General features: G+C 38.9%; 2 protein-coding genes and 1 long non-coding RNA gene across 5 annotated transcripts; 1 reads left to right on the forward strand and 2 right to left on the reverse strand.

Annotated features, from left to right (window-relative positions):
• Positions 1-28: 28 nt before the first annotated feature.
• Positions 29-10,962, reverse strand: LOC145470843 (uncharacterized). 3 transcript variants are annotated; one of them, XR_014042539.1, is made up of 5 exons: positions 10,728-10,962; positions 10,513-10,572; positions 10,073-10,135; positions 8,515-8,636; positions 29-1,224 (listed from the first exon to the last, which is right to left on the reverse strand). It is a non-coding gene; the product is annotated as an uncharacterized LOC145470843 (long non-coding RNA). The 3 variants fall into 3 exon arrangements; XR_014042537.1 differs by having other exon boundaries at positions 10,513-10,594; XR_014042538.1 differs by lacking the exon at positions 10,073-10,135 and having other exon boundaries at positions 10,513-10,594.
• Positions 10,963-12,959: 1,997 nt separating this feature from the next.
• On the reverse strand, positions 12,960-20,245 carry LOC145469612 (Golgi reassembly-stacking protein 2-like). The gene is made up of 11 exons (XM_081453366.1): positions 19,907-20,245; positions 19,665-19,745; positions 18,865-18,961; positions 18,226-18,273; positions 17,285-17,343; positions 17,082-17,168; positions 16,739-16,828; positions 15,895-15,935; positions 15,398-15,509; positions 14,574-14,649; positions 12,960-14,137 (listed from the first exon to the last, which is right to left on the reverse strand). The coding sequence occupies exons 1-11, from the start codon at positions 19,967-19,969 to the stop codon at positions 13,692-13,694; spliced, it is 1,200 nt and encodes a 399-aa protein (XP_081309492.1). The 5' UTR covers positions 19,970-20,245; the 3' UTR covers positions 12,960-13,691.
• A 1,522-nt stretch (positions 20,246-21,767) lies between these two features.
• On the forward strand, positions 21,768-25,443 carry LOC145470409 (uncharacterized). Its single transcript, XM_081454219.1, has 2 exons — positions 21,768-22,421; positions 24,278-25,443. Exons 1-2 carry the CDS (start codon positions 22,310-22,312, stop codon positions 25,015-25,017), a joined length of 852 nt encoding a protein of 283 aa, XP_081310345.1. The 5' UTR covers positions 21,768-22,309; the 3' UTR covers positions 25,018-25,443.
• The last annotated feature ends 1,853 nt before the right edge of the window (positions 25,444-27,296 follow it).

Here is a 27,296-nt window from a genome sequence, read left to right on the forward strand (position 1 = left end):
AGCATGGTTTTCAGTAAACTGACACAAGTTTGTAACATGATAAAGTCAATTTATTTTGTAATACTACAGCAGACAAAAACCAATAAAGATTAATATTACAGTACAAATCTTTCGCGTTCAATAAACAACAGTGTACACGTACACGCTAAGTCCCTAAATCTTCGTCGTCTTACCTCCGCCATATTCTGAAGATGTTACGATCATAATAAAACCTTCATTTACGAACCCTGTGTTATTTTCCTCTAATAGCTACAACTTTCTTGAGTTACCGCGATAATCACAGTATGTGGAACTAGATTATGAACTAATGACCCGCGACAGAGTTATATTACTAAACCTTTGAGAAAAATAAAACAATTACATACCGCCGCTGTTTTCCTTCGACAGCTACAAAGTTTACGAATAATTAATAGACTTGAAGATTTAAAAATTCTTTCAACAGATAACTGCCACTAAGTCTAAATAAACTTAGAAACTTCTATTCGCGATTTGCTGCAAAAAGTAAGTACGAAAGATTGAAGGGTTTTCAGCTAGCCGCGCTGTACGTAAACAACAACAGTAACATGTAAATTATAATAATCACAGAATGACATTCGATAAAATTACCATTTGCATTGTTTCTGGAATAAACAATTTGAATGACTATGAACTTCGCGGATATTCCAGATCGTAAACATTAACTTTTGGTGAGAAAATGCGTCATCCTTTTCATTGCCGCGGCTTACAAACCAAATAAATTCATCGGCACGGGAGCAATTTTTGTCCCTACTCGATTGGGAATAGTAAAGTAAAGAAAATTGAAATTTTCTTTTTTCTTTCACAAGGGAGCCATTGAAACTTGCACCACAGAAAAAAGAAATATTCGACACTAATTTTATCCTGCGAGTTTTCACCAGGCTAAAATGAAAGCCTATTTTTTTTCTTTGAGGTAGCCAGCCGGGATTTTCCCCTTACGGTTTTCAAGTTTCCTTCTTTTGGTAGGTAATTCGACTATAGTGTCATGACTCCACTAAAATACTGTTTGCCACACAGTCCGATTCCAAAAACTATTTCTTAGAAGTAAGAGATATCTAACCTGTCACCAGTACATACACTATTCGGTAGATATATAAAACCTATCGGCTAGTCACTCTCAGGCATCACCGTGGTGTATGATCAATTCATCTTGAGGTTATTAACAGTCTACCCAGGCCTCAGCTGCTCGTGACTGAAAAAGCGTCCTACCTGGAATAAATAAAAACAATTTCTCAGAATTCAGTTACAGAAATATTGCCTATCACTATTTTGCGAATACAGTCAAACCTGTATATAACGGCCCTGTATATAGCGGTCACCCTGTGTATAACGGTCACTGAACAACTTCCCAAAAATCGTCCCTTATATTTACTGTTAAGTTGACCTGCGTATAGCGGTCACCTGTATATAACGGACGCGGTCACCCTTTAGACTTCTTGAATCCACAATTTCATTATCTATTACCTGTATATAACGGTCACGAAATTGGGTTACGATTAACAAATAATGACAAAGTGCCCACGCTTTCAAACAATAGTTACTGTAACTGTAACAACACAAAATTGGACCAAAACAGCGCTCGGCATCGGCTCGGCTGAAAGACTATGGACATGAAGAACTTGCTTTCACAGTGAGTAAAGTCAAAGACATACTACATGAAATCAAGCTTCGAGTTCCGAAATATCAGAAAACTATAACCGCTTTCTTTACTTCTTGAAATCCATATTGTTGCTTCAAAAGCTTTTCCTACAAGGAAACTTGGATCAAAGTATACTGCACCTCCCTTTAAGTACACCACGGACATTTTATGGGCATTTTTGTCGTATTCATTGCGTTTCTGTTTACAATTGCTGTCAATAAATGTAAATTGAGTGATTTTCCACTTAAAAACGTTGTTCATTGACTCTTCATTAGCTTCCAATAGACTTTTACTGCACCTCCCTAAAAGTACACCACGGATATTCTATAGGAATTTTTTATCGTGTTTATTGCGTTGCTGTTACTCGTTATTGTCAACAAAACGTAAATTGAGTGATTATTTGCACATAAAAATGCTATTTATTGACCTCCAGGGGAGTTTAAAGGAAACCTGTGTAGAGCGGTCACTCTGTATATAACGGTCACCTGGCTATTTCCCAAGGGTGACCGTTATATACAGGCTTGACTGTAATTTGTCGTTTCATTACGAACAAACAAAAGATGACACATAAGAGGGACTGTGTCACAGTTGAGTTTGGTCTATATTATTTCGTTTAGTCAAATACTCGCTATGAAACACTATAGATCTTAAGGCTATAGATCTAACTGGCAAAACCATAGCTTCATTACAAACAAATTCCTGGGCGTTATAATTAAAAGTGACAAACAAACGAGATTAAGTTTAAAAACTGTTCATGTCTAACAGTTTTTCAAAAACCCATATCGCAATCCCTTTCAATATAGGCTTTTGAGAACTTGAGAAATTTTCTTTCGAAGGCACAATTCCATAGGCCTTTAAAACAGCGTTCTTATATTGTAATGTTGCTACATCATTTCTTCACTGTTTTTAAATGGTTGTTTTTATATTTCACTCAATTTGGCGGCCATTTTTCGAATGGCAAAATTTGGCTTAGATTCGTGACACAGCTCCTTTAAGCACCATTCGGTAAATACTTCTTAATCTTAAAAATTCATTAAATACCGTAGATCCTCGTATTAGCGACCCCCCTCGAATAAGCGCCGCCTTCGAATAAGCGTCCCTCCTATCGGCCGAAATTTAAAATAAGCGCCGCCTCCCCCGAATAAGCGCCCCTCTCCCCTCCCCCCATTTTGTGGATGAGTAATGAGACAAAGGGTGTATAGTTTTCGTCATGTAGTATTAGATTTGTACATTGTTTCAGTTTGTGAACACGTTAAATACTAATGGTGCCGCGATTTAAGCTTTAGGATCAGCTTTTTATGTCAATAAACAGCTTATGTTGGTGTTTACGCGCAGATGATATATTAAAAAAATGATCATGTCAGGCCACGCTTTAGGAAAAATTAAATAAGCACCTCCCCCCTCCCTCGAATAAGCGCCCCCCTCAAATAAGCGCCCGCCGTCTTCTCCTAAATTTGAAATAAGCGCACCGAGCGCTAATTTGAAGATTTACGGTATTTAAAAGGAGTAATAGCTTAACATAAAAGGTAGCACACACACGAGAGCTCGTTAGACGAAGCTCAAGACACCACAGTAAGACGTTATATTTCTGAAACCTCTGTTTTCATTGGGCCGATGTAATCGCTGTACCCGCTTCCTCTCTTATTTTAAGGCTGATTGCATACTTGTGACTTGTTAGTGATTTATTGTCTTAAGAATCATGAATGAAGTAGCTCGTTCCGAGGGGAAGTGTGGAAGCTGTGTGCCGGAGAATGAATCACAACCAAAGACTAAAGTACTGGGCCATGCTTGCTTGTTGTGTATAATTTTGTTAAAAAAAAAAAAAAAAAACATAAAAATAGTAACTTAAGGCTGCCGCACACTAGCCGATTTTTTGTCGCGACTAACTGCGTTGAGGCTTGAGGCCAAGTCACCCAAAATCAAGATGGCGCTTATTTCACTGACGTGACTCTCGTGACATTTCCTAATTTGTTGAGGAGCGCGCGAGCCCCGACAAATTGTCTTGGTCCACCGCACACTAGCTGACAAGGCCCGACCAGACGTTTTGAGATTTAGCACCGTCAGATATCGCCCGACAAGCTCCGATCATGTCGCAGACTTGTCTGAATTCACCGCACACTAGCCGAAAAGTGAAGATTTTTTGTTGGCCGACAAAAAATCGGCTAGTGTGCGGCGGCCTTTAATCTCTTATATTTTTGTCAAGCTTGAGAGAGAAAGTCTCGTAGCTAATGTTGGCTTTCCTTTTCATTTTGAGGCCAGAAAAAAAAATTGCCCATTTCATATTGATCTGGAAGGAAGGGGGGGGGAAGGGAGGTGACGCGACGAACAAAGTGTGAGTTTAACAGCAAAAGTGGCCAAATGTCGTGACTTTTCAAAGTTATCGGGGAACATAACGTGACTTCACGTCCTTAGATTTTCTTTATTTTTTTCCTCAAAAATACCAGTCATCCAAGATGGCGGATCGAAGATGTATGATGTCATTTTGGTTAGATATGACTTGATAACTGCCACGCGATTTGAACTAAACACCACCTTCGTTTGATTTGTCTCACGTTTACAATTTTCAAGATATGTGAATCGAACGCTTCATGAAAAGCTAGGACGATTTTTTTTTCTGATCGTACCTTTTGAACAGGCGCAAAATTTTGTTAACACACACGCAGCAATTAAGGCAAAAAATTTGTCAATGATTTTAAATTCTGAGCACAATTTTTACGGTTTCCTCATACCGAAACAACATCATGAAAACTACCTTGCAGTAATAAAAGGAACCAAAACAAAAGCTAAACAAAATGGAATGGAAAACAAACAAACGCTATTTGATTCAGTTATGAGGAGATCATTGCCGCTCCACAGTCTAGATGAACACAGGTTCGGTTACGGCTCCGAACTTTTCTTTTTTGCCTTCTTGTTTTGTTTTTGGATGCGCCTCTTCACTGTTTTGACCGCTTAAAACTTTTAAAGAACGGGAAAAGATATAAGCAAAGCCTAAAATAGCGTGTTCTTGTTTAACTAATAAATTTCTCCACCTAACTTCCATGTATAAATATTCTCGTCAAGACGAATAGACATTTAATTCTTTCACTAAGGTAAAATGAAATCGCAGCAAGACTAACAGTGAAGATAAGTTTTGCAAGACGACGCAGTGGTATCAATCACGTCTAGATTGTCACGTGACTACAAAAAAGGTCCCTAAGCTCTCAGTAAAATACATGTTTCACGAATTCCACAAGCCAGAAAAAGAAATGATGAAGGATGCAAAGATCTGTTGAAATACACAAAGCAGATTAAAGTGCCCCTATGATCAAATTCTCGACATCCATTTTCGTACACAATAGGTCTTTCCTAATTATGTTGCCAAATTTCAATCTATTACAAATATCAGAACTCACGTTTCTTGGATCTTTACTTCCGAGAATTTGCGGCCGCAATTAACTTTCCTTGTTCCAAGTCTTGGTTGAGAATTGGAGTAAATGACGTCATTTTCTCAAAAATACCGCACGGGTTGAAATTATAATAACGATTAGTACAGCAATTCCCATAAAGAATTACAAAAACTTTGGATCTTATATTCGTGCAATTTTTCTACACTAATTAACAATTAGATTATGAGCTGGAGATTTCTATGAGATGATAGTTGATGAGGCCGAAGGCCGAATCAACTATCACTACATAAAAATCGAGAGCGAATAATCCAATTGTTTTAGTAGAATCCTAACTGAAATTAACGCAAATAACGGTTTCCAGTTATTTTTCTCCGCATTATTGAACTACAGGCTTTAAGAAAATCGCACGTATTGAACTGTCCTTGGTAATTTGCAGTTGTTTACGCGCGCGCACCCGGTTTTTCAATAATTTCAAGTTTTTAAAGTCAAGAAACTGTCAATTTCCTTTTTTTTTCAGTCGTCTCAGGCATTTAATTATCTATTTAAATCTAAACTTCCTTCCAAAACTTCGGAAAAATGATAAAAAAGTCGCATTTCGTGGACGACCGACAGCTACTGCACTGATAGTACACGAGTAGCTTAGCCAATCAGATTGCAGCATTTGCATTAGTATACTAGTAGAATTCTACTACTTGTTATTATAATTTTAACACGAGTGGTATTTTTGAGTAAATGATGCATTCAAATGCTAAATAGGCAGAAGCTGTGATATTTGATGAATTATTTGTGTCCACAATCAGATGTGTACTGCGTGGTGTAGTGGAGATCACTGTCGCTATTCAATCCGGAATTCAAGACGGTCACAAGTTCAAATACAGCTCGCATCGTTATTTTTTCCTTTTTCTTTCCTTTTTCTATTTTTATTTATATCTTTTTTTCAATGGACGCGCTTGTTTACTGTTTGTACCCCTTTCAAAAAAATCAAAAAAAAAATCAACAAACGAAGAGGAACTGTCCGTGGTTGACTAGTAATTTCTCGGACTGACTACAAGTCAACTCAGTCAGGGCGGTAAATCAGCATTGAGATGAAGGTATGAATAATTCCACCGGATTAAATTTATAATTATTTGACAGCAGCTAAGCAAGGTTACCAAAATATCCTCGTTGGACGATTATTATTTTTTGTGTTCACAGTAGGAGCCATAGTTCTTAAATTATTTCAAAACTTTTATAACATTCTCCAACGGCAATCACCCTTGCTTTGTCACGTGACCACAAGTGACCAAGGCCCTCTAGAACAATGAAGGGACCAGCAAAGAAAATTTACATTTTGATCAACCGAAACAAACGAATAATTTTCCTCCCTTACTCTCGCAACATTTTCGCAACGAAATATAAAACACTTTCTCCGTGTTTCTATCAAATTACAGAAACACTTTTGAAAGTTTGACGAACACGAAAAAGATGTGGAAACATTCGCTTGTGCCTCGCGTTCCCATAACTCGAAAAAACAAGGGGATTGTTTTTATATTTTGAATAGTTCTTCACGCATTTTCTCCTGAGTTATGTTATCATAAGAAAAGTGAACAAAAACGAGATTCAATCGCAGCTAATCCGCTGAAAAATTATTATAGTTATTTACTCCACCCTCCCGAAAAGAGTCAGCGAACGACAGAAAATTCTACTTAAAGGGCCCTAGTCAGACACACCTTTGTTTTTGTTCACATGCGAGCGTTCAGCTATTTTTTACTCGGAGCATGTTGAAACGAAGGAAATCACAGTGAAACAGCTAAAGATAATTAAACAGACCCAATATAGCTCCTTTCAATGTAGATTAATCTAAAAATAGTATGAAATTTAGAAAGCTGTGCCAGTTGTCAAGAATGCGCTCAGATCCAACTTCAGGAGGCTTTGCCTGCAATCAACATCCAACTTTTCATGGCAGCCAGAAAGAACATGCAATGCAAAAGGCAGCCAGAGTAAAAGGGCCAAGAAAAAAAGAAAGGAAAGGGGCAACAAACAAAATTGAGAATGGTTAATGGCAAAAAAAAAAAAGTCCAAATTTTGGCTTATGCGCATACCTGGAATTGAAATATTGCTCAATTTTGTAAGTAATCCTCAAAAAATCTCTCCTTTTGGTTAAAAAAAAAGCTTTCTTAGTAAAACTTACTAGGCTTATTTAGCATCATGGCAGCCAAAAAACCTGACTAAATGGTTAAAAACGGTATTTTTGGCAAAAGTTTGGTATCAAAGGATTAAATTGGCAATTTTAAAGAACAAGATTTCTCTTAATTTTCAGATAGACCACGTTGAGACCTTATGAAAAAAAATAGGAAAAAAAATTAATTGGAAAAAATTGATTCTTCGACACAAAGTCATTATTAAGCTCTAACAGACAGTAGTGTCACCAGAGTCATCAAGTTGTCACACAGTTGTCACCTGAAGCAGGGGTGTCTGGAAAATCCAAATAGGGAATAGTCGCAAATAGTGAACAGCGAATAGTCCCAAATAACGAATAGCGAATTGTACAAATAGTGTGAATGGTCTCAAATAGTGCGAATAGTGGTGAACAGTCTTGAATAGTGGCGAACAGTAGCAAATAGTGGCAAATCGTAGCAAATAGGGTACCCAATATCTCACAGTCAACCTTGCAGCAACGTAGGATAGGATTTTCCCGCTAAAAAGCACAGACGCTTAACAAGACAACAGGTGTTTCTAAACGTAATTTCGTCTGTTTTAACCACTGCAAAAGCATCATTACATCTATATTAGGTTATCCTTGTGTTTTCTGTTTTCTTAATGTCGGCGATGGACAGCCCTAGCCTGAGAAGAAAAGGCAATAAATTCACAGAAATTCTGTTGCTTATTTGGATAAATAATTAACGCTGGATATTAGATCTAAAGCGGTGACTATTGACGACTACTCATCACTATTCGCCACTTTTCATGACTGTTCGCCACTATTCATACTATTCGAGACTATTTGCACTATTCGGGACTATTCGCTATTTGCTATTTGCAACTATTCGTTGTTCGCAATTTGGGTTTTCCAGACACCCCCTGAAGCAGTGATGAGGACACAAGCACAAAGTGTTTGTTGTTGCGATATTTTTAGTTTTGTATTGGATCTTCTACCTGCAGTTTGAGTAGCTGTGCATTTAGAAAGTTTTAGCTAATATTTTTCATGCGATCAAAGTGCACTTCCGGGGCTGTGCTCTAGAAGTGCCTGGGTGCCACAGGTGACTAACTTCTGCCTTTGGGCGACTGGAAAAACTTAATTTTTTCATATAAGCTGAAGTGCTGGGCACCTTTAGGCTCCTAGTAATTTTTCTTGGACCACAGCTCTGACTTTTAAAATAAATCCAGATAGAATTGGGGTTAAGCTTATTCCTATTGCTAAAATTAAAACATCTACTCAAGTTTATTTGTATCATAGTAAACTTAATCAAGGTGCTTAATGATCGGAGAACTTACCACTTCTTCACTAAAAGTCTGCTTTCCTAGCTGGTTCTGCAACTACATGTAAGCCAAGCTTGTGTTGTATTGCTTCAGGAGAAAACGGCATTTGGATGTTTAGACAAACAAAGTCCTGAAGCCTAAGGAGGGAGATAACACTTTCAAGGGTGAAGTTACTGAAAACAAGAAGAAGCTTTTGGCTCCTGCCATTTTGAATTCTTCCACAGTTTAGAGTAGTCTGTATGTAGCTGTACCAACCCTTGTAGGGTAATTTTGATCGAACGTTGACCACTGATATCCTTCAACACTCAGTGTATGACATCTGCAGATTGCAGACTGTAGACAGCAGACTGCAGACTGGAGATTTTTAACCCAATATTGTACTTCCATTTCTGTTACTGAAAGCTAACTGTAAACAAGCTAACCTGAGCACTATTCAGGCTAAACTGAGCGCTATTTAGGTCTAAGAGTAGTCTGCAACTGGGGTCTGCAAATAGAATACACTGGTTGACACTCTACTGTGGGTGCCTTTGGTACACATGATCATGGTGTATGACATTTGCAGACTGCAGACTGCAGAATTTTTAACAAATGCAGCTATCAGTGTTATGCCTGAGGGGGGGACCAAGGGATGAGGTGGGCACTTTGAACGTCTGTGCGCACCCCACGTGGGGAATTTTAGCAAACTTTGAACATAAATGTTGGCCCCAGGATCGGAAAGTTTGAACAATGCTAAAAAAATGCTGGCCCCAGGGTCGGGAAGTTTGAACAACGTTAAAACGACGAAAGCGACCAGGGTTTTGAATGCGGGGAGCTTGGATACGAGTGTTCCACCATCTTGAAAGTACCCAGAATTCCCAGGAGTTCAAGCATGTTTTCCATGCTTTCCAGTTGCAATAAACTGGAGGAACGAAAGGTAAGATAAATCTTTTGAAATTCATTGAAGAGTACTGCACTTTGTTGAAACTACAGCAAGAGGGCCAATAATGACTTCAAGAAAGAACCAAGATAACCTTTAATGTTCATAATTGAGATTTTTAGATTCTATGAAAAACTGAAATGACTGTACATGTTGACTCTAGAATAGTAAGTGGTAATATTTTGGGGTTTGTGAATTCACCAGCTAAGTGCACATTATTAAAGAAAACAAAGTCAAATTGAAGCTTGTTTTTGCAGCTTTATTAGTATATAAATTTTTTATATAAAGAGAGCAGAGCCTCCCCACTGCCTTTCACTGGAGCAGCATGATCAATGAAAAAGTCTTGTCAAATGCAGGCACATATTCTTTACTTCAGATGGGTTGAAATTCTCAGTCTGGCGGGTAACTTTGAACTCAAAACCTTTTCCCAAGGTGAGGAACTTTGAATTTAAATCTTATCCCAAGGGTTAGGAAGTTTGATTCCAAATTTTTGTTTCGATCAAAGTCCCCACCCTATCCCGTGGTTCCCCCTCCCCCCTCAGGCATAACATTGATAGCTGCATAATACAACTAAGTTATGTTGCATTCCCCTTTCCATTTTTGAAAGCAAATCGTAAACACTGTAAACAGGCTAAAGTGAGAACTATTCAGGCTAACCTGAGTGATATTCAGACTAACCGGAGTGCCATTTAGCTTTAAATGTAGTCTGCAGTCTGCAGTCTGCAAATCAAATACACCAACATGATCCAAACAACAGCCTCTTTCGTTTCCCTTAATAAATTATCTAAGAACTAAGAATCTGTACAAAATATGGCCTGTAGCAGATCCAAACAGAGAAACAAGTGACGATTCTGATTTTAAAAATCAAATATTACAGCTTTATTAGGTAACTTAAAAGTTATCTAATCAGCTTGATGTAAACAGACTCATCTCTAATGGGGACATCCCAACAAATACTGCGCTTAAGGTTTGTTGGTTTATTTATCTGTGATAACGCAGAATAATCTCTGATGGGCACAAATGTCACGTTCATGTCCTGTCTTATTACCTAGTCTGGTAGCTCTCAGTTAAATATTAAAGGTAGTTAAAAAGCTTACCTTATGCGTCCATTCCTCCGGAGGTCTTCAAACACAACATCTCCTCATTCCACAATATGGCTTCAACATGCAAAAAAAAAAACTGAAAAAGTAAAGAAATTTAACTTATGCCTCAGATCAGGTAACATCAACCCACTGATGCAAGCCTTTGGACAAACCTTTTAAATTACGGTAATGAAAAAAAATTATGGTAAACACAATTTTCCACTATTTACCTTTCACACGTGCAAGATGGCGGAGACGAACTGCGCTCGCAAAGATCAGAGGGAAAAAGCGGTTGGCAGACGGGAAGGTGAGGCGGGGAGAGGGGTTGTCTGCGCAGCACGTGGACGGGGTGGGGGAGGGCAAGCCGTCCCCAAAAACTGTGGATCACCAAATTCCACCATTATCAAAGAGTTTAAGGTTTAGTTATTCAACAAGACACGAAAAACTTCGGCTCATCTTCTTGCGAACATTGGGCTGATTTAGCAAGAGAACGGGAACGTCACTTGACGACGGCGCGCGCAATACAAATACCCAAATATGGTCAAATTAGAACAGAATCCAGGTTATTCCGGGCACCCTGCAGTCGTCATCTGACCATATTTGGGTATTTGAACTGCGCGCGCCGTCGTCAAGTGACGTTCCCGTTCTCTTGCTAAATCAGCCTATTATAAATGCAGAACCGCAAATTCCAACTGACAAATTCCTGGATGACTGATCAACGTGGCCGTCATATTATTGGTTGATTTTTGCAGGTTTTTAAATATCTCGTGTGAAAAAAAAGCAAAGAACCTTGAGGCTAAAGGACCCGTAAGGTTATCGAGTTAGCCCCTTTTTCCCGTACGTTTTGCTATATGCGATTCCGTAAAATTCCTCATTGACATCTCTTCTACGTTTCGTGCTTCACTGTGCGTCTCTCCGATGTGTTTTTCTGTTCGCCGACACCGCGCGTTCCTCTCACATTTCCCGTGTATTTAGTGTGGGTCCCCCAATGCTTTTCTCGTCCGATGTGTTTCCTATGCGTTCAATGGTACGTTTCCTCGTACATTATTCTACAAGTAGCCCCTTGTGAAACTGTTACTAGGAACAATATGACTTCCCTTTTTCTATTTTTGTCTTAAGTAATAGTCCGTTTCCGTCCCTTGAACCGCCTGTCCCCTCTCTCCTCCTCAGAGGTTCGAGGAATTCGTCATGGAAATCCTTGCTCTAACCTGCGAGCAGGCTCGCTTGTTGTTTGGGTAGCGTATCGTGGGCAAGGGCGGCGGAGCCGCAAACGCGAGCCGGCGAAGCCGGCGAGAAGAATGGGGCGAGAAAAGGTTTTCCTCACTTTTCTTCGCCCCATTCCTCTCACCGGCTTCGCCGGCTCGCGGTTACGGCTCCGCCGCCTTTGCCCGCGATACGCTACCCAAACAACAAGTGAGCCTGCTCGCAGGCTACCATTGCTCCTGAATTCATATCGTTCAGCGGATTCTCCCCACCCGAAAAACCTCTTTGAGCCCATGCGGAGCAGAGAGGCCCCTCCCTCTTAGCCGACCGGGCCTTGCCGGGAAAAGGTTGGTTCTGGAGAAACATGATATGATTGGCTAGTTTTGACCTTGTATAACAAGCCCCTATAAAATCATCAATAACGGAAACACGAACCTTCAAATAGTCATTGACTCTATTAAGAAAAGAGCCAGGGCAGACAAATTTGTGCACCGCTTTGATTTTATAGAAAATCCCCAGCTAAACAAAGAACATGCTACACAAACAGATTTTTAACGCGGATTTCTAGCACAACATTGTTGCGGTAAAAATCGATATCGTGTAACATGGCGCACAGGGCACTTTTAACCCAACATTTCGTTGCGGCATTGTTGCCCGAACTTAGAGTATTGTGTTAAAATCGCCCCACGTGACATGAAATCGTCGTTGGAGGTTGTCCCTAACACCGCCTTCACGTTCGTCTAATGTTCAAATGACATCAAAATCCTTCACGTAGTTCATGTAAACATATTTCGCTGAACAATCAATTATTAATTTTGTAAAAATTGCTATCTTCCATGCTTAATTAACAGGTTAAGTCTGCAGACGAGCCAAGTGGCCCATCAGGCCGGAGCTTATCCCGGTTTCTGTAGCATGAAGCGACTAGGAGTATTTCTACTCCCCCTGGATGGGATGCTAGTCCATCGCAGAGTTACTCCCCGCATTAAATTTGCCAGTACCCATTTGCACACCTGGGTGGAGAGAGGCACTGAGAGTAAAGTTTCTTACCCAAAAATACAACACAATGTCCCCAGCCAGGGCTTGAACCTGGACCGCTCGATCCAGGGTCGAGTGTACTAACCAAGGAGGCCCCTATGCCTTCTCCAAGCTTAACTTACGTTTAATGGCATTCTGTGGTTTGATGTCCCTCTAGAATTCTATCTACACATATTCTGACACTTTCTTACAAGTCATTGAAAGGAACATGGTTCATCATCATGTTACAGGCCTTTTTATTATTGTCCTTAACCAGCTTTTAACCTGTTCAATTTCCAAGAGTGATCAAAGTTTAATTTCTCCTTACAAGATTTGATACATTTTCAAGCAGAAGGTGACGAGAACAAAGAAAATCAACCACTACATGTATGGGATACTGGCTTTGATGTCGATACATCTAAAGGTTATTAGAGAACTAACACAGTTAAGAACGTTGCCAGTAAATTGTTGGAAGAAACTTTCAATTGTAAATGATTATATTTACAACAATTTAATTGCAAGTTTTGTTCCAGCCACTCAGTGGTTTTGGCCAGTTTACTCAAAACCAAAGTACACATACAGAGGTAAGGGTCTTAGCTTGCCTGATAAATTTACTGCATTCTGTACAGCGTTAAATTTTCGTCTGCCATCTTTACAAATGTAAAGATTGAAAAAGTAACTTTGAACAAAAGGATAGAATTAATATTACAAGTTAGTTCAAGAATAACATCACGCAGAATAATAAAAAATACTACCTAACAGACTTTGGCTTATGTTGGCAGAGTAGCCAACCAGAAATTACAGTGTCACATAATATCCACAGTAAAGCTGTAACTGTAGTGTCACACAACACTCACATTAGAGCTGTATCAACTGTGACACTGCAATGTTTGTCCCACTTGATCTTCCCAACGTTATGGCACAGCCTTATAGATTTTCACTATGTCTTTTCTGTTGAATTCTATAGTTATGTTCTTTTATGATGTAGCAATGGGTTGTGATGGAGGTGGTGGTGCTGGTTGAAAAGTCACAGCGATGTCTTCACTTGCTGACGCGGGAACTGTTGTGGGTATTAAGGGGGCTGGGCTTGCCCCTGCAGTAATATCCGTCATAAGTGGTGTCGCTGTTGCGGTTACAGTGACTGCGGAACTTCCAGAAGGTGTTGTTGATGTTTGGGGCGGGCTCATGGAAGCCAAGGGGACCAAGGGTGGGGTCATACCTCCAATCATGGGTGAGCCCTGGACTTGGGGTGTGAATGAAGGAACTGTGGGTGGGGCACCTGCAGGTGCTACAAAGGGAGCAGCTACTGGATATGTGCCAGTTGTAGCAGGGGACGTTGATGGGAAACTGGTACTAAATGGATTCATTGCCGGTGAAGCTGCAGTTGTGTTGAGGTTCAATGTAGTCATCCCTGTCTCTAGACCTGTAAAATGGCCATTTTACCAGTAAAAACATGATTCAACTTGCCAGCAGTGTTTAAAAAAAAAAAAGCCACTTATAAATCATGCTATTTTATGATTAAGTTTATTTGCTTGTTGTGAAGATCCGCCATTACTTCTGAAAAACAGTTCGGACTACAGCTTCAATTTTTGACACTTAGAGTTTTAAGAAATGATGTATGACTGATAATAAGTTGTTATAAAATTATATATGCGTATCTATAATTTAATCCCCCTGAATTCACAATTTACACTGCTTGTCAACCGTAAACAAATGTACATGTATACATTTCATCACCATTAATATTATCACCAGCAAGGGATCAGAGCTACTCCTCTTTTGTTGTGGAGAAATGAAGACAGTACAGGGGCTCAGAGTGTGTGTACCAACTTATATTACTGATTCTGATTATGTTATACCTGATGCTTGTATTGGTGATACGGTTGCCGTTGAAACTGCGACAAGAGGCACTGAGGTTGGCCCAATGAGAGGAACCTATGTGAACAAAGAGAAACAAAAAATAATAAATAATTGAAACCTTTCTTTGGCATGGTAAATGAAAGTTCTAAACATTACTATCTAGTATCATACAGTGTAGGTCCACCCTGAGAGAGAGGATTAGATGACAGTTGTAATACTTGTTGAGTACATAAGTACAGTGCTAATCAGTATGGAAATACGGCTTGCTCTGAAAGAAAGCTAGATGATGCAAATAGGCCTATTCCAAGTTACCTTGTGCTTCGGTTTCAAAATGAGTCTTTATGCAAAACATTTTAAATGAAAATGAGTTTGATTTGAATGAAAATGAAGATGTAGGCAGAACACATTTTCATATGAATGGTTTTGCATGAAGACTTGTTTGACACAGAGGCAAAAGGCAACTTGGAAGTGGCCTATTCTTTGCTGTAATTGGCTACCTGAATAGAATAGATGGGGTTATGGTGCCTGTGTACATGAAGAATTACCTGTTGTGTCACAAACAAAATGGGGTCCTTTACACATTTTGGTCCATAAAGAAGCAAAAAAAGAGAGAACTTCATCACTACCCAGCCATCTTGATCTCAAGCTTTGTTGCCTATCAGTAACTTAAACTAAATATCTTATTTTCAGTGGGTAGCCATGAAAAAGTCTGGTCTTTATCTGTTCAATGATAGGCCAATGACTGGCACTTCTTATTACACAATGCTGTAAAACACTTAATTAAGTTACTTGTAAGTTATAAGTTAATTAGGTGTTAACTTACTTCAGAGAAGCCATCAGGAGCAGGGGAGGATGAGTTAGATTGGAGAGGCATCTCAGGAGAATCTCTGATAGGTATTCTGTGAAGGTAGCCATATCCTATTCCACAACCAATGCTACAAGAAAACAACAACAACAACAACAAAAAATAAAGACAACTCAACCACAGTCAATAAAATAAACATGTTAAGGATGAATGAATGACGTCAGTATTTCCTATTGAAAAATGTTCAATGCGGCAGATGCGAGTCTTTAGGATCAAATCCTAAATGAAAGCAAGATGAATACGATTTAAAATCTGCATAATTTAAAATCTACAATTTAAAATCTATGGATGAATGTTCCTGGTTAAAAATAGATGATCAAAAAAGGTAAATGGTAGAATAACTGACCTTTAAGGGCATCAACAAAGTATTATGGAAGCACTGAAGATGTTGTGCTCAAACTTAAGTGACCACTTTATTGATTTTATGACATGTTCCATGTTACATTGGTATTTACCTTCCTTCTCCTCCCCAGTTTCTGTTGGGTGTTATTGTCACCTGCAAAGACACAGTGATCCATCATTATAATCAACAACTTCTATGACTTTAAGCAGGACTGTCACAATGTTTTCACGTAGGTGCATTATGTATTGGAGTTGGTGTTGGAAGAATAGCTGGTCGAGATCATATGATGCTGATTTTCACTGGTAGGTGCTACTTTTAATTTAACAATAAAACATTGGGAAAAAATGTTGAGAAAAGTTACAAAGTTTCAATTTTGTGACGGTGTTCTGATGCTTGCTTAGCGTCATTATCAAGTCAAAGATGAATAAAAGTGTGTTTGAATATAAATGTAGCTGCTCCTTTTGGCAACCTTGTTTTTACGTTTCTTAATTTCACAGACAAATGTACCACAACACATAACATGTACATGTATATGCGGTGCCATTGTACAGATACCAGTCAGTGTAATGCCTTCTCAGTCATTTGATTGCCTGACACACCCTTCATACCTTAGTTTTAGATATGGGACTTTTAGTGAGAGCTCCTCATGCAAGGAACATTTTGAAATGCTATCAAGGGTTTTTGTAGCTTCAAGACCAGTTTAGCTTCACCCGAAGCCCCTTTCGAGTAGGGTTCATTACAGTCCTTGAAAGTCCTGAACCCTGAGAGATCTTGAAATTGTTGATTTGTAAACCTTAAGTTGTCACAACAATGTTGCTGAATAAACTGATTGGATTGTTAGTTGTACGACTCGTAAAATTGCATTTCAGCGTCCAGTCCCACTCGAAAAGGCAAGTGCTACAGTCACCATTACAACTTCATCAGAGTTGATGTCCTGTACAAGCTGCTGAACTTACCTCTCTACAGCCATCTGTTTCTGAATTATACACATATAGTTTAAGCAGTTTGCCCTCATGAGATTCTATAAGTTGAAACAGGTCCTCAGACTAAGGAAATAAAACAAATCTGAATTTCACAATGCTCTTAAAATCAATGTACCTAACAACTTAAATTTGTAAGTTATAAATTGCCAAAAATGTGTGACATTTTTTAGGCAAAATTTTATATCTGCAGGTATAGTCAAGTTTTGGCTAGAGTGCACAAAAGAATGCATTAATTAGTATGATCCTTGAAATGTTTTGACTAATCATGTACAATACTCTAAACATTACAATGTAAACAAGTTGACAACATCCTTACTTCATGTAGAACTGAATCAGCTCCAATAATGTAGTCTGTATTTGATCGTAACCCAGCAATGTCTGCAGGAGAGTTTGGTTGAACTTCCTTTAGATGAAGACAAAAAATGAAAATGATCTGTTAAAGTGAAAGTGAGATCAACATCCCAAGGAAAAAAAACAATTTAATAACATGAAAGTTAATGGTTTTAACAGCAACCTTACCAAAACATGCCAGACATTTTCATTAGCCCCTTCAAAAGAACAGAATCGAATGCTGACACCTGTAAGAAATGAAGGCGTGATCAGGAAACTACAATCTCTAACAGCATGAAAATCTACCCTTAGACAGCTGTAATCCTTCTGCAATAGCTGTGATCTTACTTGACATCACAATCGTAATCACATTGTCAAGGTACAATGGTCGGCAAAAAGCAAGGATAAGAAGAGTATTACATTTATATGAGATGTGATTGTTCTTCAATCAGTGGTCCCTTCACGCCTATGCAAAATTTCATTCTGAAACTTGGCCAAATTACTAATTTTGAGGTACCCTCTCCATTCTTATTGATTATTTTTTGATTTGTTTTATTGGTAAAAGTAAAAAAAATTCGAAATGACTTCAAAGTTTGACCATAAGCAAAGGATTCACCAACTCGCAAGCTCTTTTGCCAACCACTACACAGGTCACGCAAGAGTGATTATGGCGCACATGATCGAGAATGACACATGGTTGCCACCGACGTTCCTTTTCAAAATTCCCTGACTTTTCCTTACCTTTTCCCTGATAAGAATAAAATTTTCCTGACTAAAGAAATGCAAACTGTCAGGTCTAGTAGCGGCTTCTTCTTCCACTCATTCATTAAGAGTGATACTTTTCAACAAATTTTCCTTCTTCATTAAGGAAAAATATCGTTGAGATCACAGCCATTGCAAATATTTTTTCGAGCCTTCAATGGTATTAAATCAGCCGTATTAAATTATTTCAATTTTCACTGACTTTTCTTCAAAATGACAATTTTCCATGCCTCGAAATAAAAATCCCTGACCTTGAAGAATTTTTTTCCCTGACCATTTCCTGCCCTGTGGCAACCCTGTGACACTATTGTTTATCAAAAAGAAACATTGCTGTATAGCTTACAGTAAAAAGAAAGACAGTGACGTACCTAGAAGGCCCTGTCCTCCCCACAGAGTACTTGGAGTAATGCTGACCTCTGTGACACAATCAGACAGATCAAAATTTGTCATAAAAATACAATGAAAAATGTAAGCTCTGTAGAGGTATTTGCTGATACATGTAACCGGATTTAAAGTGTCAGACAGGGATGATGGAGGGATTTTATGGGGTTTGAAATTTCGATTCCTGGATTTTTCTGGGTAGGAAAATTTGACAAGTATTTTTTGGGTGGCTTGATTTTGGTAGAGATTTTTTGGGGGTTATTCAAGAGAATCTGAAGATTCACAGTAGTGCCCAGCTGCATAGTTCTGCAAATAAAGTGCAACCAAACTTGTTAAAAAAGTTATGATTGTTTTAATATTTACTAATGAGTGTTACATTGGGATTAGTATTTTGGTCCAGGGTTTTGGGGGGGAGGGGGTTTGGTCGACAGCCCCAGGGATTTTTTTGAGTTTTGATTTTTACCCCCATTCATCATCCCCGTCACTTGAAATCCTGAGTTACAGCCTGGCCCCTGGGTACATGTACAGTATACTCTTGTACAATAGCAGAGCATACAGAGGTACATGTACTGTAACTTCAGTTTATTATCAAGAACAACCTTGATGCACAACAAATTCATACGCACCTCTAACTTTGCAGGTTTTGCTGCTAAAAACCAGCATTTTAACAGGTTTTTCTGCATTAGATTTCAAGATTTCCTTCAGTGTTTCATTATCTTGGTCCTGCAAAATTTGTGACAAAAACATCAGTTTTCATGTTCGTTTCTTGCTGAACTTAACGATGCATACACATTGTATGAAGATACAAAGCAACGTTTGAAGTCAAAGGAAAACATCTCTTGCGTCAACTTCTTCCAAAGTACACTTTACAAGAAGGTAAAGCACAGTCTAAGCTCTTCCATTAGTTAAACACAGCTGAGGACTTTGATGTTTTTCCAAAGCAGCACAATCAACTGTCAACCAACAGCTAAATCCACAAACATTATATACGCTTAGATTGATAGTTAAGTGTACACGTAAGCTTATATTGGTCTAAATATGTTGGATTGTTACCACTTATAACAATCAGTTACATAGAAATGTACGCCTACATGCAACACAATATGATATCGATTCATTTGTTTTAAAAATAATTTGTTCTTAAGAGCGTGTTGACCGCCTCTCATGACTTACATTATTTTTAGAAGACAGCTGTTATGTTAATGCTCAACACATGAACGATTTGCAAAGTTCCAGACGATCAGTTTCTATAGGTATAACTTACATTAACAAGAGCCATTGCAAGACAAGAGAGGAAGAGAAAGGGAAAACAACAAGAACGTCTGGTAGCATAAATAAGTTACAAAGTCAAAAATATCAATGTGTTAACTTCTGAAACCACGAATCAAAGAAGAACACACATTGCCACGCTGCAATGTTCACCTACCAATCTTGTGTTTTCGATCGAAATGATGAAATCAAAGAAAGGTTCCAATCCTGCTTTGTACCCAGGAGAATTTTCCTGAACCTAAAACGAGGAAAGAAATATACGCCGGCTTTAGAATCACCAGCGCCGTTCAACTCCAGACAGCTTTATAACATCATTACTACACAGAGAAGCAAATTTTGTAGGCTCGTAACTCGAGTATTTTCAAATCAAGCGTGCAGATTACAGAGATCGTATATTACCCTAAGCACATGATATCCCTCTGATCCACCGCCTGGGATTTCTGCGGATTGGCCTGCTCCCATATTAAAATTGCTTTTGATATAACCTCTACGAAGTTCCTCCACTCATTCAAGATGGCCGCCAAAATGTTGACGTGGACTTCCCCGGCAATTTCCCACAAGTCCTAGCGACGTTCAGCAAAGATTTAGTGGGGTGGAGAGGGGACAGCTTTAGCGCCCTTCAAAAGCCTTTAGCTGCCTTCCCCATAAGTATAATGAACGATTGGGATAATAAGCAGTAATTTTGTGGAGAGAGATGATTTTATTTGACGAGAAAACATGAAAACCAGTTCGGGAAAGAAGGTCTAATGGCTTCATTTTAATACAAAAACATGAAAATTTTCATTCACAACCTTTAAGTGTTTAAGGGCCCGGAATTCGTTTTTTTCTAATAATTCTTATAACTGTCATCGTTTTATCAATCAATCAATCAATCAATCAATCAATCAATCTCTTTATTTGCACTCACTATTGCTCAAAATAAGAAATTACAACAATGAAAATATTAAAAGTAAAAGTTAGAGTACTAGGTGCCTGGAATAACCATAGGGGCTAGCGGGGCCAGGCAGCCAGTTAACATCAGTATAGTTAATAGAGGGGACTTGTTATGAAGCCCGGCAAACATCAAAGGAGCAAACAAAGGTGCCAAGATTTATGTTGGAAGGTCCTCGACCGTTCACAATCTTTTGTTTTGCGCTCATACGCTATGCATGAATTACTTAACCAACACGTTTCTATTGGTTAGTTCCTCAGTACGGAGCAAACATCTATTATGTTTTGTGCACGGTCAAGGCCAAAAAAGCGAACAAAAACATACAACAAAGAACTTTGTCGGGTTTCATAACCTAACTATGACATCAGCATTAAATAGAAATAAAACACAGGTCGGCAAGGAAACTAAAGCACAAATGCACGCATAAGAAGAAAAGAAAAGGAAAAACGCTATTTCTACACTATGAAGGAAGTCTAAAATAGTTGAATTTATGTATGAATACAAAACATTGTTTGATTGATTTTTTTTTTATTTTTTATGTTTTTACGAAATGAAAACTGGTATTGATCACCGAGCTTTCCACCAAACAAACCAGTGACCTTGATCAGTGGAAAATTCGTAAACAACTTTTCAAAAATGTAAAGTCAATTAGGTTCTTTTGAGTTAATTGGTATAAAAATAGAATATAATAATATAATGGTATAAAAGAATACTTCAGCAAATCAGCTCTAAATTGGACTTGCAATCGAGAATTTGAACAATTCTATTCTGTCTTCAACTGTCTGAATACAACCAAGCATTCAAAGAGGTGTTAAGATTCCAAGAAGCAGCAGATTTAGATTTTGTTTCTCAGTTCTTCTCGAAACAACTCGCTGGCACTCTTGAAGTCGATTGCGTGATTTCGTATGATTTTAATGCTGTAATTTTTCAATGTCACTTCAATTTCCTTCATCTCGAAACTCTACTCCACATTCTTGGCTTTAATACTTTAAGCCTAATTTAGGTAAGTTATTCAAGCCTGAGATTCCAAACTTTTTTGACTTCCTAAGAACCTTGACTAAAAGCCTTCCTTATTTCTGGACACACGAAACTCCACAGTGTTTTGTTTATAAAAGTTCGTTTGAATGTATGGTACAAAACATGTACTGGATAATCCTTGAAGATAAATAAAGGCTAATCAGGCCTGATTGCTTTGGCTGAATAGTAAGCTAAATTACCTCACAATGAAGGTGCCCAACAGGGGTGAATTATGTTAATGTTAGTGTCGACGTACTATGGAATCATTTATGAATGTAATAAGTTGGATCCCAAGTAAAGTCGAATTTCACTATGATTTTGATAGTTGGAGTTCGACATTCAAAAAGTAATGGTCCTTTTGAAGCCCTAAAGCACACAATTCTGCAACGGAAAACACGGTCAATTCTGGGCGAATACTTTTGTTCATCTATGGATGGCAATCCTTTCTCTGAACTTCTCTTTTGGTGGCTCTAGGATACTTGTCAGCCATGGCTTCAACGAGTCCCCTATATGCTAAGGAAATATCAGTTTCAGTTTTAGAAAGTTTAAATAACTACAAGGCTTATAGCACTATTTTCAGTCGGGTGGTCGACAAGGTCGACAAGTGGCAAAAATTATAATTCTGACCGCAAAAATGAGTGACACGTATGACGGACACTACGTGTGCTGCCAATCATATAAAACGATCGTGTTGACAGCTCGGGCGATTCACTAAAGGCTTAAAACACAGCCAGTTCATCAGTTTTGCAAAAGCCCTCGCAAGATAGACCTGTACAGATCAGTTTTTCCTATACAACTACCAGGTTGCGTAATCGCCTTGTGCACTCGACGCCTACCTGTGACCAGTTGTGAAAATGAAGTCGTTTTGTCCAACGGTCCTGCTTGTTACGGCGTTAATTATTTGTTCGTACTTTCTGTCGATGGCAACACCCGCTGCAGCTGGAAGCTTGCAGCAAATAGAACGAGGTAAGAGCGAGGCTTCAGTCTGACATTTGTAGTAGAAAACTGCGCCTGCATGTCCATCTTCATCGTTCAATTCAACTGTCTGACTTCTGGAAGAGTTCTGTCAGGCAGCCACAAATTATCTTCCTCTGCTTTTCCACGAATTGTAAAGCTCTGGTATCTGGAACGAAAGAACGGGAAGTTTTACTTTCCCTATTTTTGCCTTCCTCGAGTTTCTGATTAAGTTCCTCAGCTCGTGCGTTAGTGCATTCATGTTGTCATGTAGTCTATAAAGAAAACGTTGAGTTAGGATTGCATAGGTTTAGAAAACACTTAAGATGCCACACGATGTGTTTCGCACGTTGCTGCAGTTATGTTACGTGGTGAAGTGGTTCTCAAACCTTAAGAGAGTGTCGATAGCGACCACTTAAAGAGCAAGGAAAAATGTTCGCAACTTGCACAAGAATGGCGAGAACAAAGACATGTCTAAGAAGCGGCCCAAAGTTCAGAATATGAGCTTGGCTCTTGATCCGTTGCGGGGCGTGTCAATGTTTTCTTTTCTTCATGCACGCAACATATGAAAAAGAAATGTTTCACTGAATCTTGCCAAGCACGTTTTTCCGAGGGCGGGGGAATTACGATATGAAAACGTCGGAGATGCTTGTCTTCTGGCTTAGGGGTATAAATCAAGGATTCTGGTCTCACTGCTGATGACGAAACGCTTCTATGTTTAGCTGTCAAAGTGTCTTTTAGGGAGCACTTGAAGATATAATAATAAAAAAACCCCGCTCCTATTGTTCTAGAGAAAAAAGTATTTCTCGTATGTTCTACAGGTCAACACTTTAGTCACAACCTTAAGGAAGTACGTTGCAAATACGTGCTTGAAAAACTCGTCAAACGGTTGCACTATTTGCAAACATAGCAGATAGCAATGACTGATAGCGGAAAACGTTTCCTGTGACTCTTAAATCGAAAGCATGTTTAAGCATGCTAAATACTCGAAATGCCGTTCATCTGTGTCTGTTAAAAACTTCAATACAAAGAGGTAATAAATGAACGATCTTCTGCGGATGCTTCTGTTTGTAGAATGTCTGTTTTTCTTCGTATCTGCAAATAAGCTAAATGCATTTTTTTTGGTATGATCTCACCAGGTATACCAAAATGTTCGTGACTGTAAATAATTCTGAGTATTGACTGACAACAAAATCCTTGGACTGCATTTTATGTTATGTCAACATTGAAATAGTTACTGACAGAATTATGATTACGGTGTTATCCACATGGTTGAAAGCCTATTTTCATGTATTCATCTGGTACTTAATTTCTTGAGCTGGTAGCAGACAGTAAAAAAATTCAAGTTTTCTGCACTGGCTTTCTTCTCTCAGTACAGTAAAAGACACAATTCAGGATACCACAGCAGCAAATGGTTTACCATGCAGTCTACTTGTTTTAAAAATAATAAGAAATACATGATGATGCAGAGCGATTTGTTGCAAAACGTGCCACAAGTTTGAAGACATAAATATTTTTTCTAGTAATTAAATTTACTTCAAAGTATACATTGCTTCTCTAATAAAGTGCTTGTGTCCCCTTAAGCACTAGATTTAGTTTAGCTATGAATAGAGGCCTGTTGTAAGAAAAGCAACTTTGGATCCGGCGTTATTTTAATAAGCTATTTAAAGATAACTTTTTTCGCAGCTTTTTCACACTTTCATTGGACCCTTGCAGGTTTTCTCAAGTCCATTGCAACCGTAGTTTGAAACCTTGCAGTCTACCTAGATTCATGTGTTAGCAAAGTAACCTCCATGCACTCTACAGCTAATCAATCACCATTGAAAGTGTTTTCTTTCATTCTTAACATTTTATTGATTATTCTTTAGCTTCTTACATGCTCAATCACGTGCACCGAGTCAAGCGTGGTGTGTCTCATAACAACACTTCGCCTAACGTAACTAAAGTGCAAAACGTAACCACCACCGGGGTCCCCACAGTAGCTACAACTTTGACGCGCCGCCCCGTCTTTGCCTCGCCAACAAGACGAAGAAACACCTCAAGGCCAACCGGTGGACCTACCTTCAACTACACAGGACTATCAGAGTTTCAAATAGAGAAGTTGATAAGGGGAAACAAAAGCGATGTTCCGGTAGATCATCTGGGATTTCCAATCATACCCAACAGTCATCGCGGTACGCGACGACCTCTGCCGCCGACCCAAAGAAACGCAAGCAGACCCACTCAGAATGGCAATGGGGATCATGTCCACGAAATTTTGGCGGAGTTTCGCCTGAGAGAAAATCAAACACAAGCCTCGACTTTGCCTTCGAACACGAACACATCAACCAATTCCATAGAACTTGGCAGCAAGGTCCCACTCACAGAAAAAGCTCAGAAAAATACTCACCGTAATAAGAGACGAGATATGTCTATGGTCATTTCAAAACACGGCATTTGGATCGCTGTCGTCGCCAGCTTGTTCCTGTCCGCGTTCATTTGTTTAACAGTGCGCTGGGTACGACAGAGAAGATGTGGAAAGCTGCTTATTGCACCTGCCGGTAACAAAGGTCAGCTGCCTGCAGCCGTTGTTTACAACGCACGACCATCTAATCATCAGCTTGTGTGAAACGACGAGCGAAACTCAAACACGGAGAATTAACTGTGAACAGTTCAGGGTTTTTACGGTTTGCAAACCTTTTTGAAAATGGCTAGTTTGGTAGATGCTTTTTGAGGAGAAACAGTTAGTAGTTGTTAGAGACCATTTATTTTCATGAAAACGGTAACCACCGAAAGATTTCACTCTGGCTAAATTGAGTTTACGCCGAATCTATCTACTATAAATTGATCCTCATTGTCTTTTTGTCTACTTAGTATTAATGTTAAGATAAAAATATCACAAAGTTTGTTTTTTCTTGTTTGTTCTTCTTGTTATCCCCGCCTTGTGTCAAAGTTTGAATCATTATTGTTTAGGGGTATAGCTCATTGCATAAAGAATTCGGATTGCGGTTTAATTTTAGCCTCCGGTATGATTCTGGAATAAAAAGTTCAATTTAATGAAGATTCGTGTGTAGTTAACGCAGCTAGCCTCAAAATTATTCCCAGTAGTGTTTGTCGTTAAGTGCCAGCATTTTAATTTTTTTCCGTGCGTAAAGATTTTCACGAAGAAGTTCTTCTCAGGCGAGAAAATAAAACGTATTCAGAGTTGCCATTTGGTATCGCTATCAGAAACTAAGGTCCCATCCACAATACGCCGGAGGAATTTGAAAACGGAGGTTTCACTTTAAAAACGCGTCAAATGTTTTCCGTCCACACTACGCCGGAGGAATGTAAAAACGCAACATTCACCGATCATTTTGAATTTGTGTTTGAGGAAAACTCGGTCAGGAAATCACATTACCGTGACGCCATCGTTTTCGAAAAGGTCAGGTTTCAAAATGTCTTTCGTCCACACGAAAACGAAAAGCCGGCGTTTTCAAATTCCTCCGGTTTGAAGAGCGTTTATAAAAAGTTCCGTTTTCGTTAGGGATATGATTAGTGAGACGGTAGGCCTAACCGTAGAAATAAAGCTGCGTTTTCAAATTCCTCCAGCGTAGTGTGGACGCTGTCTAAGGTACTTACGAACTACTTGAAGACAGGGCGTCCCATATATAAGGCCAAAAACCGAATTCTAAACCACGAGTTGAAACATACGGCTTTCATGACCACACAACATTTGGCGTGACAAAATGCACGGATAATTCCGCGTGAATATTATTCGTTCCCGCAACAAGTGCACAGTTTTCCGGGAATGAAGCTTGAGATAAACTATCAGCTCAAAGGAACAACCGGATGACGGCAGGGGAAAATCCTCTTGCATATTCTTCAGGCTTTGGGAGATCATGACCATGTCGGTAAACTTTGCACTGCTAAGAGTTAAGTGACAACTACTGAGTGAACGATGAGAATAATTAGCCGCTGTTGTTATCGGTTACAGCAAAAGTTTTCCATTAGTTCATTAAGCGACTTCCGCAGGTATGTTCGGAGATAAGTTTAGTGATAAAGCGAGACAATTATGTATCACTCGCTGTTTATCTTTAAATCAATACTTGTGTAATCTAACCCGATGCGGTGTTTTTAAAAAGGAGCATTGAAAAAAAATACGAGCAGAAGGTTGTTGTGAGAACTAGGAGATTGTGATTGTGAATAAACTTTAAAAGGGTATACTATCTGTGACTTCGTTGGAGAATACTGTTTAGGGGAGGCAAACATTTCTCCAAAACCAAAGATTTAAAATATCCACTTGTAGTACATTCGAAAAATCGTTTAGGACAATCACAGGGGAATATCACTTAAGGCATTAACGCAACTTTTTTTTTTCAATATTTGCTTCGTTGCAGGTCAAAAAGATGCTTAGACCATGCGCGCGAGCAAACAATAATCACGCTTAATTTCAAGCAGGGATTGAACTAATAGCAACTCAATCTACCTTGTCATTATGGACAAGTTTAAAAGGCAACAGCAGAAAACTGACGCAGAAAAAAAAACGAAACAAACTAGTGAGGTTTCTTAGCGTAATCGGCTCAGTCCAATTTATGGCCAAGGAGCCGGCAGTGTGTGTTGCTGTAGTGGGGATTAACCAATCACATTCAGATATTAATATCTGGTTTTCAGTCAATCAGAAGACTTATTCCTTAGGAAGTTGTCTAAGCTTATTAAGTGGCAGTGCCGCTAAAAGCGGTCCACTCGACTTAGGGACCAAAAATAACTTTCCTTCATTTTTTGTCAGTGAAAAGGGTTTGACACACATATATAAAAAAGCAACTTATTATTTTCCAATTTCTTATTTTTGCTTTGCTACGAGCCAAAATTGAATTTTGGCCGAACTGCGGTTGCCGACCGTGATCAGAAAGGTAAAATTCACCGATT

The sequence above is a fragment of the Orbicella franksi genome, chromosome 15, assembly GCF_964199315.1.
Source record: "Orbicella franksi chromosome 15, jaOrbFran1.1, whole genome shotgun sequence".
Lineage (NCBI taxonomy): Eukaryota > Metazoa > Cnidaria > Anthozoa > Scleractinia > Merulinidae > Orbicella > Orbicella franksi.

Coding starts and splice junctions, on each gene's coding strand:
- LOC145470409 (XM_081454219.1), top strand. CDS start 22,310: ATGAAGTCGTTTTGTCCAACGGTCCTGCTTGTTACGGCGTTAATTATT. Junction 22,422..24,277: donor CTTGCAGCAAATAGAACGAG/GTAAGAGCGAGG, acceptor ATTATTCTTTAG/CTTCTTACATGCTCAATCAC.
- LOC145469612 (XM_081453366.1), bottom strand. CDS start 19,969: ATGGGAGCAGGCCAATCCGCAGAAATCCCAGGCGGTGGATCAGAGGGA. Junction 18,274..18,864: donor CAAAACCTGCAAAGTTAGAG/GTGCGTATGAAT, acceptor ATTGTGTCACAG/AGGTCAGCATTACTCCAAGT. Junction 17,344..18,225: donor GGGAGGACAGGGCCTTCTAG/GTACGTCACTGT, acceptor CATTTCTTACAG/GTGTCAGCATTCGATTCTGT.